The sequence below is a fragment of the Dermochelys coriacea genome, chromosome 6 (genome assembly GCF_009764565.3).
Source record: "Dermochelys coriacea isolate rDerCor1 chromosome 6, rDerCor1.pri.v4, whole genome shotgun sequence".
Lineage (NCBI taxonomy): Eukaryota > Metazoa > Chordata > Testudines > Dermochelyidae > Dermochelys > Dermochelys coriacea.
In genome coordinates, this window is record NC_050073.1 from 52,133,332 (window position 1) to 52,148,538 (window position 15,207).

At 44.0% G+C, this 15,207-nt stretch overlaps 1 protein-coding gene across 7 annotated transcripts in view; it reads left to right on the plus strand.

The window, feature by feature from the left end:
- ALKBH3 (alkB homolog 3, alpha-ketoglutarate dependent dioxygenase) overlaps positions 1 to 15,207 on the plus strand; it is a 73,836-nt gene that overhangs the window by 3,927 nt on the left and 54,702 nt on the right. For 6 of the 7 annotated variants that reach the window (XM_043517726.1, XM_038407349.2, XM_043517730.1 and 3 more), the window contains 4 exons: positions 1,890 to 2,002; positions 3,509 to 3,543; positions 8,564 to 8,611; positions 11,573 to 11,676. In XM_043517726.1, coding sequence (XP_043373661.1) covers positions 1,890 to 2,002; positions 3,509 to 3,543; positions 8,564 to 8,611; positions 11,573 to 11,676 — 300 coding nt within the window. Of the gene's footprint in view, positions 1 to 168; positions 212 to 1,889; positions 2,003 to 3,508; positions 3,544 to 8,563; positions 8,612 to 11,572; positions 11,677 to 15,207 lie in introns of all 7 variants that reach the window. The other variant, XM_043517728.1, reaches the window with a different exon arrangement.

The following is a 15,207-nucleotide window of genomic DNA, read 5'->3' on the forward strand; positions in this document are numbered from 1 at the left end:
CTGGTAGGAACACCTGTAGTTGGGTTCTGTAATGCTTTGCATTAGAAGTCCGTATTTTTTTCTAGTACATAACTTTGCCACCTTGTAACACTAAGACTGAAACTTTCCATGCTTGCCCTCTGTCTCTTGCTGATTTTATTTATTTACTTATCTATCTTTAAATTTCAGAAAAATGGTTCATCCATTCTGAGAAAGAAGTTAGGGAAAACGGGTAGGGTAGTTTTGCCAGTGTTTAATTTTTTTTCCCCAGCCATTTATTTGAGGAGCTCTAGTATTTTCATGCTTTTAATAAGAACTTGAAATTTGGTAAGGTAATAGTCCTGAGGTGAGAGAGAGGTCTTTTTGCTACCCCTGTAGATATGTACTGAGATTTGCAGACTTAGAAGCAAGGGAAAGTCTCCATTTGCACATGTAGGACTTGTTATAGACTTTCTTTTAATATCTCTATTAGACATTCTGTCTGCACTGAGGCTGCTCCCTACTTTGTGGATACTAAGCATGGAGCTAGAGATCCTGCCTTGGTGGACAATGCTGTAGCCGCAACAAAATGCCGTTTGGCCTAGGGGAAGGTGTGCAGGAGGAGACCTTTCATTGACTAGTGTTAATAATTCCATGCTCTTCACACTCGTTATTATCAAGAAAGTCCTTGTATCGCTGTCTTAGCAAGCAAACAAATCTAATTCCCCAGATTCAAGATGGGATGACTGAGAGGTGGCACAAGGGCACTTCAGAGCTGGGAGTAGAATTCAGGTCTCCAAAATGGTAGACCCAAGTCTACTCCACAGCCACTTGGCCTTTTAGAATGATGTGCCAAATCTGTGTTTGGCTGTGCTCTCTATAAGTGTTGTCCATACTCCTCTCCAGAGCCAGAAATAGAATCCAGGATGCCTGATTCCCAGTATTCCTATGCTTGCAAAAAAACTATTTATGTAAGTCACCTCAATGTATATTGTCATCCACTAGTGGTTGATTCATACCCAGGATCACAGCTTGTTACCAGTTTCTCCTGTAGCACAAATTGTAGTGGGTCCGTGCTGGGTATCTGGGTTCCAGTCTTGCTGATGATGAGTACCAGAGTGGGGGTGCTCAGTATCTTTCCACATGAAGTGTGGGAACATGTGTAATTCTGTGGACCAGTTAATGACAGAAAGGTAAGGGAGGTGTCATTTGATAGGTAAAAATCTACAGAATCAAAATGACACCTTCCTTACCTTGCTATCACTAACTTGCCCATAGAATGAGATTTTACTACATTATGCTTCCAGACTGTGATGGAATTATCTTTTTTTTTTTAGTTTTTGTTTTTTATCTTAGAAAATTACACATACAAAACTGTTAAAAGAGCATTGCAAACAGAAGTGCTCAGAAGACAGGAAATGCTGGAATTAAAGTTGTGTGTATCCCCTTAATTCAGCCCCCTGGTGTGTAGATTTTTTTGGGTATTTAATAAACACATTTCCTAAATATCTTTTGAGTAGAATCATAATATTCCCTGAAGCCACACCACTCATATTTTCAGCACCATAGGGGGATGAGCTCTTTGATGGAAAGCCTCTACTATTTTACCATAGTCTAACACAAACAATGTCCACTATGATTTTAAATGACTCACTTTTGTCAATTGGGTTGAAACAATTTTTATTTACTTCAGTTTATAAATTAGTTAAAAATGCTTCTGTCCTAGATTTTAGTTTTTAACGATTATTAAAGACATGTCTGACTCTTCCCTTGCTTTTTTTAAAAACTTTGACGTAAGGGGGAAATCCTTGAAAACTGAACAGTGATTCCGTTAGTTGTCTCTTACAAGAATATTGGGTTTGTCACATAGTGAGATGTTCATTTTGCTGATCCCACTAGTTTGCTTGAGCCTGATCTTTTCTTTGCCTTAGCTCCTGGGGCTTCTGCGGCCAGGAACCTTGTGTCAATGGGCACTGATCAGACCTGGATGAGAAGAGAGCAGCTTCCATCCAAAAGACAATTTGTGTTTAAAGAACCAGCAGAGGTAAAAATGTAGATTGGTGTCCTGTCATCTCATTTTTTTGTTAAGTGGAAGAACAGCTTATTTTTAAAATTAGTTGGCCTTATGAGGTGTAGTTCAAGAATACTAATATCTCAATCCAAGCTTTTTGGGCCTCTAGAACACACACTTTACAAACACATTGCGTGTGTGGCTTACAGAAAGCTAGGGCCATCTTAACTGGCCCAAAATATTTTGATTTTTATTCACTACCAATCAGTGCCACTTTGTTCAGCAGAAGCAAATAAAATACTCTGGTCTAAAGCCAGAAAAAGTAGCTCTGCCTATTGTTCCTGCTGGGAATGCTTCGTTGGCAGCATAGTCAACCCCTGATTTCTGATGGGCGGAGGAGTGTCAGATCCAAGTTTCAACCATTACCCCTTGGTATACCAGGCGATTACAGGGCAATGTGGTCACCCCAATGGGAACTGAGTTTCTTGCATGGAATTGGAGATTGGTTGCTTAGCCCTGTAAGACTGAAAAGGCAGTGCCTCACTTTTTTCTTGTAACTGTGCCAATGTGCTCTGTGAATGGGACTACATCCTGCTTACCTCACATGGAAGGAGGTTTACTATGATGAGGCAAACTGAAAATGGTATAGCTGAAGGGCCCTCAAGAGTGACATTTACTTGAGGGAGAGAAGCTGGTCTCACTGAGACAATGAAATGATTATCAGGACAGCATGGTTGCTGATGACTTCCATTCTAGACCTAAGCCCTACTGTGTAGGTGCCGACTACGTGGGTGCTCTGGGGCTTAAGCACCCATCCAAAATAATAGGGGGCTGCTCAGTACCCATGAGCCACCAATAGGTGGCAGTAGCATGTGTGTGGCTCACAATGAAACCGGAAGACGGAAAGCATCCACCGGCAAAAACAAAAGTTAGCGCCTGTTCCCCCTCCCCTTCCTTTCTGTTGCAATGATAAAGATTAAACCACTTCTGGCTTTCACAGGAGACAACCATCCCAAGCTATGCAGGGGATTTTAGACTAGTAACTCTTGCTTCCCAGTCTCTCTCTCTATTTTTTTGATGCTTGTCTGCAACTGGAGAATTGCTCAGCCCCTCCCTCCAGGGAGTCGCTTCTGATTTTTAATCTGTGAAGGCAGGGAAAGTGATTCTGATTTTTAATCTGTGAAGGCAGTGGGTGACCAGCAGCTATATGAGCAAATCAGTTCTCCTCTAGCTAGCCCTACTTGCTGTAATTAGCAGGTGACTCCAAAGAAGTACAAGCTGCTGGTGGGTGTTTCAGAGTGATACTGTCACCATTTCAAAACAGAGAATATATCTGTGTGTTGATTAGCATTTCAGTACTGAGGGGCAGGCAGGTGTTGAAATCCCAAATTGGAGGTGGGAGCTGGACTAGGATCAAAGCCCCTGTGAAGGTTTTGATATCTACACAGTCACCGCAGGGCTAGGAGTTCAGCCCTGTATAGCTGAGGCATGTCAGCCCATTGGTGTATGTACTTATCTGGTTTTCTTGATGCCTGTCAGGTGGAACGCAAAGCTCCAGAGCCAAGAGTGATAAAGTGAGTATAATACTGGCTTCGCTACCTTCATTGTGTTACTTTCTCCTCCCCCAGCCCATGGTGGGATGGACTAGATGGGTCTTCTGCATTTCTAATTGTTATACCTATGGAAAGAATTTTCAGTACAAAATATCATGTCCAGACTCAACTCTTCGATCCCAAACAGATTTTATATTTAGTAAAGTCCAAATCTTTTTTTCATTTGTTTTCTTTGTTTTGTTGGGTTCCTACAAACCAGTAGGAAAGAATAGTGGGGCTTTGTAACATAATTGGTCAGTTATACATAATGGTTTTGGATCTGTGCCAAGGAGGTATGATCAACACACACAGCTTTCTCCCATCCTCTTTGTCATGGCAAAAGAATAACGTTGTTTCTATGCTTCAGGTTTGTAACATGGGGATAAGGTGTGAGGTTGGGTATATTTGGAGATTGGTAATCCAAAACTAGCGTGTGTTTGGGGGCGTCTCCACACTGAAGAATTTCTTTGCTTTTCAATTCAGAACAGGAGCAGAATCAAGTAAACTGTTAGATATATTTTTAAAACTTTGGTCAGTATGTTAATGGTGATGATGATGGTCCCTAGATTTAAAACTCGTTTTTCCTTCCCAACAAAGTTAGGTTGCTGTGTATGTATTGTCAATTCTCCCTTGTTAACATATTTATCTGGAATGATCCCTAATATAAACTGTTTTGGAAGTTGCAACTTGAAATCCCAAATTTCTTGATGTAAGGGCAGATCCAGATGCAGTCAAAATTCCAGGCTACATCTGTCCCATGTTTAGTGCAAGTAGCAGGGATGGCAGATCAAACACTTCTTTACCATGAGGGCTGAAGAATTGTAGCTGTTAGTAGGTATCGCCATCAGACTGACAGTGGGGCTGTGTAATCAAGTTCTTCAGGCCATTGATGATCTTCCAGGTTGACATGGAGAGCTCATTCCCAGGATATGCTTATTCCTTGTGTGTCTGCATGTGTCATCCAATCATTAAATTACAGACTTTGGAACGGAGGTTTGTTTGGGGTCAGAGGAGTTTCCTTAATGGGCAGTTCCTCAGAGTTCAGTTGTAGAGCTAATTCTTAGTATACTTGGCCAGTCATTTATTATTTCTTTCAAAAATTGTAAATATTTCCTTTTATGGAATTTTACATCTGCAGTTCATGTACTAGACTAGCTAGGTATTGGTTACAGAAATCTAATCCAGGTGCAGCACCAAGGTGCCCAGCACTGGTGTGGTTGGGGGAATAATTCCACTTAATGTACTCTTGTTATGGGATGTGCAGAGAGTTTTCTGTCCTGATTCACTGAGAAATCATTGCTCCAGGATGTTACTAAATAGCATTTCACTAGAAGCACTTAGAGAAGCCATGAAAGTAGCTGACCTTTTAGTCTGTTTATTAAAGCTTCGCAGTTCCCATTTCAGAGTGGGTGATAGAGTAATAACAGAAAGAAAAGAAAGTACAGCTGTATCCAGAGAACTTAATAAATACATAATTTTTAGAAATACATTGAAGGCCAATGAATAGGTCGGAATATGAACAAGAGGCTGCTAGGCAGCTCTCTAACACCACATTCTACAAGCCATTACCCTCTGATCCCACTGAGGGTTACCAAAAGAAACTACACCATCTGCTCAAGAAACTCCCTGAAAAAGCACAAGAGCAAATCTTCACAGACACACCCGTAGAACCCCGACCACGGGTATTCTGTCTGCTACCCAAAACCTGGAAATTCTGGACACACAAACATCTCAGGCATTGGCACCCTGACAGCAGGATTGTTTGGCTATGTAGACTCTCTCCTCAGGCCATATGCTACCAGCACTCCTAGCTGTCTTCGAGATACCACTGGCTTCCTGAGGAAACTAAAATCTATCGGTGATCTTCCAGAAAACCCCATCCTAGCCACTATGGATGTAGAAGCCCTCTACACCAACATTCCACACAAAGATGGACTACAAGCCGTCAGGAACAGTATCCCCAATAATGTCACGGCAAACCTGGTGGCTGAACTTTGTGACTTTGTCCTCACCCATAACTATTTCACTTTTGGGGACAATGTATACCTTCAAGTCAGCAGCACTGCTATGGGTACCTGCATGGCCCCACAGTATGCCAACATTTTTATGGCTGACTTAGAACAACGCTTCCTCAGCTCTCGTCCCCTAACACCCCTACTCTACTTGCGCTAAATTGATGACACCTTCATCTGGACCCATGGAAAAGAAGCCCTTGAGGAATTCCACTATGATTTCAACAATTTCCATCCCAGCATCAACCTCAGCCTGGACCAGTCCACACAAGAGATCCACTTCCTGAACACTATAGTGCTAATAAGCGATGGTCACATAACCACCACCCTATACCGGAAGCCTACTGACCGCTATGCTTACCTGCATGCCTCCAGCTTTCATCCAGACCACACCACACGATTTGTTGTCTACAGCCAAGCTCTAAACTACAACCACATTTGCTCCAACCCCTCAGACGAGACAAACACCTACAAGATCTCTATCAAGCGTTCTTACAACTACAATACCCCCCTGCTGAAGTGAAGAAACAGATTGACAGAGCCAGAAGAGTACCCAGAAGTCTCCTACTTCAGGAAAGGCCCAACAAAGAAAGTAACAGAACGCCACTAGCCATCACCTACAGCCCCCAGCTAAAACCTCTCCAACACATCATCAAGGATCTACAACCATCCTGAAGGACGACCCTTCAATCTCTCAGATTTTGGGAGACAGGCCAGTCCTTGCTTACAGACAGCCCCCCAACCTGAAGCAAATACTCACCGGCAACCACATACCTCACAACAGAACCACTAATCCAGGAAGCTATCCTTGCAACAAAGCCTGTTGCCAATTTTGCCCACATATCTAATCAGGGGACACCATCATAGGAGCTAATCACATCAGCTGCACTATCAGAGGCTCATTCACCTGCACATCTACCAATGTGATATGTGCCAGTAATGTCGCTCTGCCATGTACATTGGCCAAACCAGACAGTCTCTATGTAAAAGAATAAATGGATACAAATCAGACATTAAGAATTATAACATTCAAAACCCATTTGGAGAACACTTCAGTCTCCCTGGTCACTCGATTACAGACCTAAAAGTTGCAATTCTTCAACAAAAAAACTTCAAAAACAGACTACAATGAGAAACTGCTGAATTGAAATTAATTTGCAAACTGGACACCATTAAATTAGGCTTGAATAAAGATTGGGAGTGGATGGGTCATTACACAAAGTAAAACTATTTCCCATGCTTATTTTCCGCCCCTCTACTGTAACTCTCACCTTCTTGACAACTTTTGTAGAGATAATCAGGATGGCTCATTTCCAAAAGTTTTTTTTTCTCCTCCTGATAATAGCTCACCTTAATTGATCACTCTTGTTATAGTTTGTATGGCAACACCCATTTTGTCATGTTCTCTGTCTGTCTGTCTTCCTACTATATTTTCCACTGCATGCATCCGATGAATTGGGTTTTAGCCCACGAAAGCTTATGCTCAAATACATTTGTTAGTCTCTAAGGTGCCACAAGTACTCCTTGTTCTTTTTGCTGGTACAGACTAATACGGCTACCACTCTGAAACCTGGTCCTTTTCAGTTGTTCTACTTTTGTTTGAGGTGGGTCTGGGGGGGAGGGGGAGACCCCAGCTGCCATTATGAAAATCTGGCAAGCAGGACAGAGTTCATATAATACCCTTTTCTTCACTAAATCTCTGTACTGTATTGCACAGGTCTTTCAGGATTACTGCTTTGGTAGTCCTCATAAACATGTCATGATGTGCAATACACGGTTCATTAAATATCACTGTTCTCACCATTATATAGGTTAGACTCTATGGGCATGCAGATGTGCACTGTGCTGTACAGTAAATAATTGTGCAGCACAAATCAGAGTTCCTGCCCAAAGAATGTACATTCTAAAGCAAGAGTGTGATGTAGTTGATAGAGCAGAAGACTGAATCAGGAGAGATGATTATATTGCTTGTTCTATCACTGACTTGTCCAAAGCTACAGAGCAAGTCACTTTAACTCTCTGTACATAATTTTCTCCTTTGAAAATGAGGATGATGATATATATATACCTCACAGGCAGCATAATTAATGATCTACACTTTTGGATTCTTGGAAAGAAGTGATGTACAAGTGCAAAGTCTTGTTTGTTAATTAAGTCATTGCAAAACATCATACATGGATTGGATGTGCATGCAAAATCAAATGTATGTGGAGGAAATGCTTCAGAGTAGCATACATTTACTACAGTTTTCTGAGAGACGGGAAGGAGGTGGGTAATTGTGGTTAGCAGGCTGTTCAGGCACATGGGACAGCATGAAGTTTGGAGCTAGTGAAGGAAACAATGGAAGTAGTTGAGAGACAAGCTCAGGCAGACCATTTATAAACAAATATCTGCACTTCACAGCAATGCAGCTGGTAGCTGACAGAACAACTATTTTACCTCATGCAGCAGTTAAAATGTCATTTTCAAATCTGTCACCTAGTTTATATGTGGCACGTAGCACTTCCCACAGCATATTTATTTTGCTGCGCTAGATAAAATGAGGGCAGCTGCCATCTAACTGAAGTTCCTGACTGTGGTCTCCTCAGCATGAGCCAGACTGTGTGTGTTTTATATTTATTTGGAAGGGGTACAGGACCGTGAAATCCTTTTCCTTTAGCTCCCCTCCATCATCCCCCTCTACTTTTCGCTGGAGCCTGTAAACCCTGTAGTGAGTATTTGGCCAGAATGGAGGCTCCCACAAGCAATGCGAGGTGATCTGTGAGGGTAGAGCATGTTGCTTCCACAGCACTCCCAGCTTCTGCTGGCCCTGTCTCTGGCTTCCTTCTTCCTAGCGTCATTGCCCCTTCATGGTAGTATGTTGCACTGCCCTTAGACCACTTTCCTTAACCCAGGTTTGCATGTGACTGGACCATGCATAGTCATCCATATGTATTATCTGTTTCTTGTATTTCATCCATCTGATGGCTGTTTCCTCTCCATGTTCTCAGTGAACAGGGCCTGCATGAGATCAGCACATTGCCAACAGGAGTGTCTCGGTAAGTTGGTTGATTATTTTTTTAGCACCTTGGTTGCTACTGAGTAATGTAATGGCATTCAGTCTTTCAAAGGACTAATCTCCACTGGGATTTTGGTGATGCAGAGGATGGCTCTAGCAGGGATATTGTTTCTCCCATGCCACCTTATGTGTAAGATGGTGCTGGAGGGGGGGATTCTGGCCCCTGACGTAACTGGTACATCAGGCTGCAGTGATGTGGTTAATTCTGAGCAGCATGGAAAAGGTTAGGAATCTGTTGTTGGTGTGAGTGAAAATGAATTTATGCAGGTTATTATTGTGTTCAACTTCCAGTGGTATAGAGGACTAGATAAAGTGACCATGATTGATTAGTCCATACCCTAGTGTAGGTCACTATAAACTCTTGGGGCAGTAGTCTTCCTTTTTGCATTTTGGAATCATCACAACCCTGATGTTACCAGGACCAGGATGTTAGGTGATGCAGAGTATCTTACCATTACTGGGCTAGCACTTCCCTCCGACCTGGTAATTATCAAATACAAGCCAAGAAGGGACACATCACTCTGCCAGTCAGGAAGGATAATTTAGCAGTAACAAAGTAGGCCCAGAGCATTTCTTGACCATTTCATTGTATTATGGTCCAAGATTCCTATTCTCCTCAGCTGGTCATTATTCCCCAGGAAACAGCCCAGGCTGCAGTCTTTATTGCTAATCTAAAGAAAGATGCCTGGGAAAGGTTTAACCTCTCTCTTTGTTCGTTTCATGTGTAAATGCCCTGTGTTGCTGCTTATACAGTGGGCATTTCTAGGGAATTAACATCCAGTGCGTTAGTCAATCTGGTATTGAGATTTTGTTCTGTGTATCAGCTAAAAAGAACGCGTTAGGATTCTGGGCTGAAGCATAATATTTCAATAAAGTGATTTTGGAATCTCTCAAGTCATCTTTCTCAGAGAGAATCTCTGTAAAAATGTATATATTATACAGTTTTATAGACATTTACAAAGTTCTCTGTACAGCCTCCTCAACCCCTCTAAATGTTTACATACTTACAACTGCCCTTCCTATCACTGTAACCGCATGTGTCCCTGGGAGTCACAGCAGTGTAACAGAGGGGCATACTAATGGCTAGAGCCCTGCAAATCTGTGAATATCCACTTTATATCCACTGATCATTTTTGTGGATTGCATATCAGATGCAGATACAAATTTTGTATCAGTGTAGGGCTCTACTAACAGCCTACGGAGCCTTGGTACAACAGGATCCAGCTTTTTAACAGGCTGCTAGTCATTGACTAACTATAGGAAGGACTTTGGGCTTCTCACCCTTTAAGATGACTACTCCTTTTTATTGCTGATGGAATGTAGGTGTATTTCAGCAACAGTTCCACTTGTAACTGATATATCTGGTAGCAGTAGGTGCTTATTTGCAGAAAATACTTCTTAGTACTTCTAATCCAAAACAGAAGTCACACATTTAGGCGATGTAATGGGTGCAGAAGACATTCGTCCACATTTCCAGTGATCTGTGATCACAACTCTGTGCTCAGGAAATGAAACTCATTCCATACACAGCCATCATGTCAATAAAAACTACTAGGTAGTCCAGAACAAGGCACTCCATGGCTTGTTGCATCACATAGGTCAAGCTTGCTGCCAGTCCAGAAATGCCTGCAAAAGCCATGAGAACAGTCCTGATGTGACATTCTAGATCCTCTACATGGAAGAATTCAACAAATCCCTCAGAGCTTCTTTGGTTAGCTAGCCATTCTTGTTTGTCTGTGATTAGCAGAAATCGTCATCATCACAGATGTGCTTGTGTGTGGATGCAATTCTCTTGACTTATGCTTTTCAGATGTACTGAAAGAAACAAGGGTCACAATTTTACCTGTTGGTTATTCCATCACTGAAAATGTGGGTCATAACTGCAGACACACTGACTTTAGATCTTCCTAATTCTTGAGGTCTAGCTTCTGAAGCATCATAGAATATCAGGGTTGGAAGGGACCTCAGAGGTCATCTAATCCAACCCCCTGCTCAAAGCAGGGCCAATCTCCAATTTTTTTCCCCAGATCCCTAAATGGCCCCCTCAAGGATTGAACTCACAACCCTGGGTTAGCAGGCCAATGCTCAAATCACTGAGCTGTCCCTCCCAGCCATCCCAGGGATCCTCCCGGCTCCTGCCTGCCAACTTCTTGTTAGGATTCTAGTTTTTTCTGTTTAGACAGAGATTTAGGTGCATTAGGATGGTAATACTCTAGGCCTCTAAACTGTTCTCTGAATCTTTATTTATAATCTGACCTGCCAGCGATGGAGCAAAGACAGCTGTTCTCTCTTCTTTACTTATATTAAGATTATTTATATCCTTTTCCTGGTCAAAGCTGTGATATCCTGTGACCTAATAAGAAAGCCAGACAGGTAACTTCACCCCTATTTTCTGCTGACAAATGAATGCATGGTGGCTATATTGTATGGTTAAAGAAGGGATGCTGAAAAATTTTAGGTATGAAATTTGACTTTCTTTAAAATAATGAAAATATGAGCAGATAACAGTCTGTCCTTTTAGTTGAGTTTCCTTTTGGGGTTAATTTTCACATTGTGCTGCATTGTGCTAGGATATAGTGGCTAGAATTTTTAAATTGTGGCTAGTGATTTTGGCTATCTCTGTTTCTGGGTGCCCAACCAGAGAGATCTTAAAGAGGGTGGATTTTCAAAAGGTGCTGAGCACCTACCTTCTAAACCCTGGCCTTTTTAACTCCTCTCCTATTGGTCACCTGAAAATGGAGGTACCCAAAATCATTAGACACCTTTGAAAATCTTGGCCTGTTTCTACAGGAGGTATAATTGCATTTAAATGCAGTCCCGCATTATCTGCTGACATTTGCACCATTAACCCTTGAAATTGGAGAATTTAATAAAAACCCAGGTATATGCACAGTATACGTTTCTTTCTTCCTCTCTTCAGTCTGTAACTTTTCTGCACTAGGGTTCATTTGATTCCTGGCTTCATTGACTCAAAACAAGCAGACTGGATGTTTGAACAACTGCTCCAAGAGATCCCCTGGAGGCAGAGAACTCACCTCAGGCAGGGTAAATGTGCAATATTTCTTAATGTAATTCTTATGTCAAAATCTTTACTCTTGCTTTCATTTCCTATCACCTTGACTGTTAGAATTCCTTTGTCTCTTCCCTCTCAAGTCTCAGTTTTCCAGACTCACATGTAGAGGGTGCTGTGGCTCAGTTTTTACATATCTAAAGAGCCATGTCCACATCATCCTATCCTGAAACAACTCTGTGATGCCCCATTAATTCCAGATCAAAGTGAAAATTGCCCTCCTAGAACTGCTCTGCTCTGTCCCTTCAAACATTCTCACCACTGATGTTGCTAGAGTCTTCTCTTCTGCAGTCCCTGCTTTTTTCTCTCTCTCCACACATCATCTCTCATTTAAAATCTCAGCTGTAAATAATTCTCTTCTCCCTTGTCTTTGCCGATTACATTTTCTTTTTCTGCTTCTATTCTTTTTTATTTAATTCTGTAAAACATTTTGGTTGCAATTTGTTAGACTGCAGAACACAGCCTTACTTTAGACTGATGTGTGCAGTAAGCCTGTAAAATACTTGCTATTCCAGTTGTGTGCACTGGGAGGCACCTGTGCTATTTCTTAGCCGCTGTTACTCAGCGCTGGGCTTAAGGTTATAATGCTATCTAGCTGGTATAGAACAGGCCCAGAGAACCCTTATCCTAGCCCTGCCAACCAAGCCATTGGTCCTGAACAAACCTGTTCAAAGCCTGCATTTCTTCTTTGAGTGCTTGCTCATGTCTATTCCATATTAGGTGTGTGTGCACACCACATGCACCGGTGCCGAAAGTTTTTCTCTCAGTAGTATCCATAGGGGACCAGGTCTGGTGCCCGCATGGCGTGGTATAAGGGGTGCCACCGGCTCCCCCCCACCCTCAGTTCCTTCTTGCCGCCAGTGGCGGTGCTGGAACTTCTGCTGCTTCAGCTAACATTATTTCATTCTCAGTTCTTGCGAACTTTCAAAACCTGTAATATAGCTGTATATAGTTCTTAGTTACCCTTAGTAGTAGTTCTCAACTCTTTGTTAGTCCTGAACGGGACTCAGCCAGGGGACAGGGCATGCCCCGGTCCCCAGGCTTTAAGCCCTGCGATTGCTGCCAACAGCCTATGCCTGTTAGTGATCCACTTACCAGCTGCTAAGGTGCTTAGGCAAAGGGCACATAAGTGACACGTGCTGTATCTGCAAGCCCTTCAAACCATCCCTGGCTCGTCAAGGGTGACTCTAGGTCTCAAGTCCAAAGGGATGTTGCGGTGCTTCAAGCCACGCTCCGCTTTCTGGGCCTACTAGTGAATGACAAAAAGTCGATGTTGGTGCTAGTGCAGAGGATAGAGTTCATTGGAGCAGTCCTCGATTCTACCTGCACCAAGGTGTTCCCGCTGCTGGAAATGTTCCACACGATGGCGAACTTCATCGAGGAAGTCTCTGCATTCCCTCTGACTACAGCCGGGGTCTGCCTGCGCCTGCTGGGCCACATGACAGCTTGCACTTACCTGGTCTGCCGTACCAGGCTCTGGATGCGGCCCCTGCAACAATGGCTGGTGATGAGACCCCCTGGAGAAGATCATTACCATTCCCCAGGTGATACTTACCTCACTGCGATGGTGGACCCACAGGACAATCCTGGAAGGGGTTCCATTCGACAACCCTCCTCACTCCATTGAGTGGGTATCAGACACCTCGGACCTCGACTGGGGGCACATCTCGGCAACCTCCAGACACAAGGGATGTCATCCCTGGAGGAGGCATGGGTTGCACATAGACATCGAAGAGCTCCAAGCAGTCCAGCTGGCGTGCAGAGTCTTCTTGTCCCACCTGTCAGGCAAGGTGGTACGAGTCCTGACAGACAACACAGCCTCGATATGCTACATCAACAGACAAGGGGGGAGTGCGCTCGGCAGCTTTCTGTCAGGAGGCACTCCGTCTGTGGGACTTCTGCATCAGCCATGAAATCCAACTGGAAGCTTGTCAGGGACTTCTCCTGTCGCCATGAGTGGTTGCTCCATACAGAAGGAGCCTGCCTGATCTTCCAAAGGTGGGGAACTCCCCAAGTGGACATGTTTGCTACCAAACAGAACAGGAAATGCCACCAGTTTTGTTCTCGATAGGGTGAGAGCAAAGCCTCCGTCTCCAGTGCCTTCCTCTGGTCGTCGTCAGGGAGCCTGATGTACATGTTCCCTCCGATTCCACTCATCAGCAGGGCCCTGGCAAAGATCAAGCGAGACCAGGCACAGGTTACCATGATTGCCCCGCTGTGACCTTGCCAGCACTGGTTTGGCATGCTCATCAGCCTGTTGGCAGCCCCTCCCTGGCCCCTGCCCAACCAACCAACCAGACCTGCTGTCGTAAGACCATGGTTAGCTCTTACACCCCAACCTCGGGTCCCTCCATTTCTCGGCATGGATGCTGCTTGGCTGAACCCGGAGGAACAGACTTGTTTGAAGGAGTCCAACAGGTCCTCCTGGAAAGTAGGAAGCCCTCAACCAGACTGACTTACCTGGCCAAGTGGACAAGGTTTTCCTGCTGGCCGTCCAAACAGGGCATCTCTTCCTCGCTTTCCTCCATACAGGCTGTTCTGGACTACCTGCTCCATTTGAGGAACCAGGGCCTGGCACACATTTCCATTAGAGTGCATCTTGTGGCCATCTCCACTTTTCACCCACCAATCCAAGGACAGATGGTGTTTTCCCATGACATGATGGTTAGATTCTTGAGAGGGCTGGCGAGACACTTCCCGAGGTGTGGGCTCCCGTCCCACAGTGGGATTTTAGTTTGGTCCTCCCTAGGCTCACTAGCTCACCCTTTGAACCACTGGGTTCCTGCTCCCTTTCTCATCTGTCATGGAAGGTCGCATTCCTGGTGGCGGTGGAGTCGGCGAAAAGGGTCTTGGAAATTAAAGCCTTGACCTCAGAACTGCTGTACACGGTCTTCTACAAAGATAAGGTTCAGTTGTGGCCGCACCCAGCTTTCCTGCCAAAGGTGGTCTCCACCTTCCATATGAACCAGGACATTTTCCTCCCTGTGTTTTGTTCCAAACTACACAAGACCAGTGAAGAGAGGTGTCTTGATGCCCTGGACATCCAGAGGGCTTTGGCTTGTTACTTAGAACATACCAAGCCTTTTTGAAAATCGACTCAACTCTTCATCGCTACAGCAAATGTCCCCGCAAAGGATTTCCTTTGGATTACTTCGGGCATATGGACCTGTTACGACCTGGCAAGGGTTCTGCCGCTGCTGGTTGTCAGAGCCCACTCGACGAGAGCTCAGGCATCTTCGGTGGCCTTCCTGGAATACATCCATATCCAGGACATCTGTAGAGTCACAACATGGTCCTCTGTTCGCACGTTTACCGCTCATTATGCCATTACTCGGCAGGCCAGGGACGGTGCTGGGTTTGGCAGAGCTGTGTTGCAATCTACACCTACGTGAACTCCTACCCGTCTCCAGAGGTACTGCTTTGGAGTCACCTAATATGGAATGGACATGAGCAAGCCCTCGAAGAAGAAAGACAGTTACCTTTTCTGTAACTGGTGTTCTTTGAGA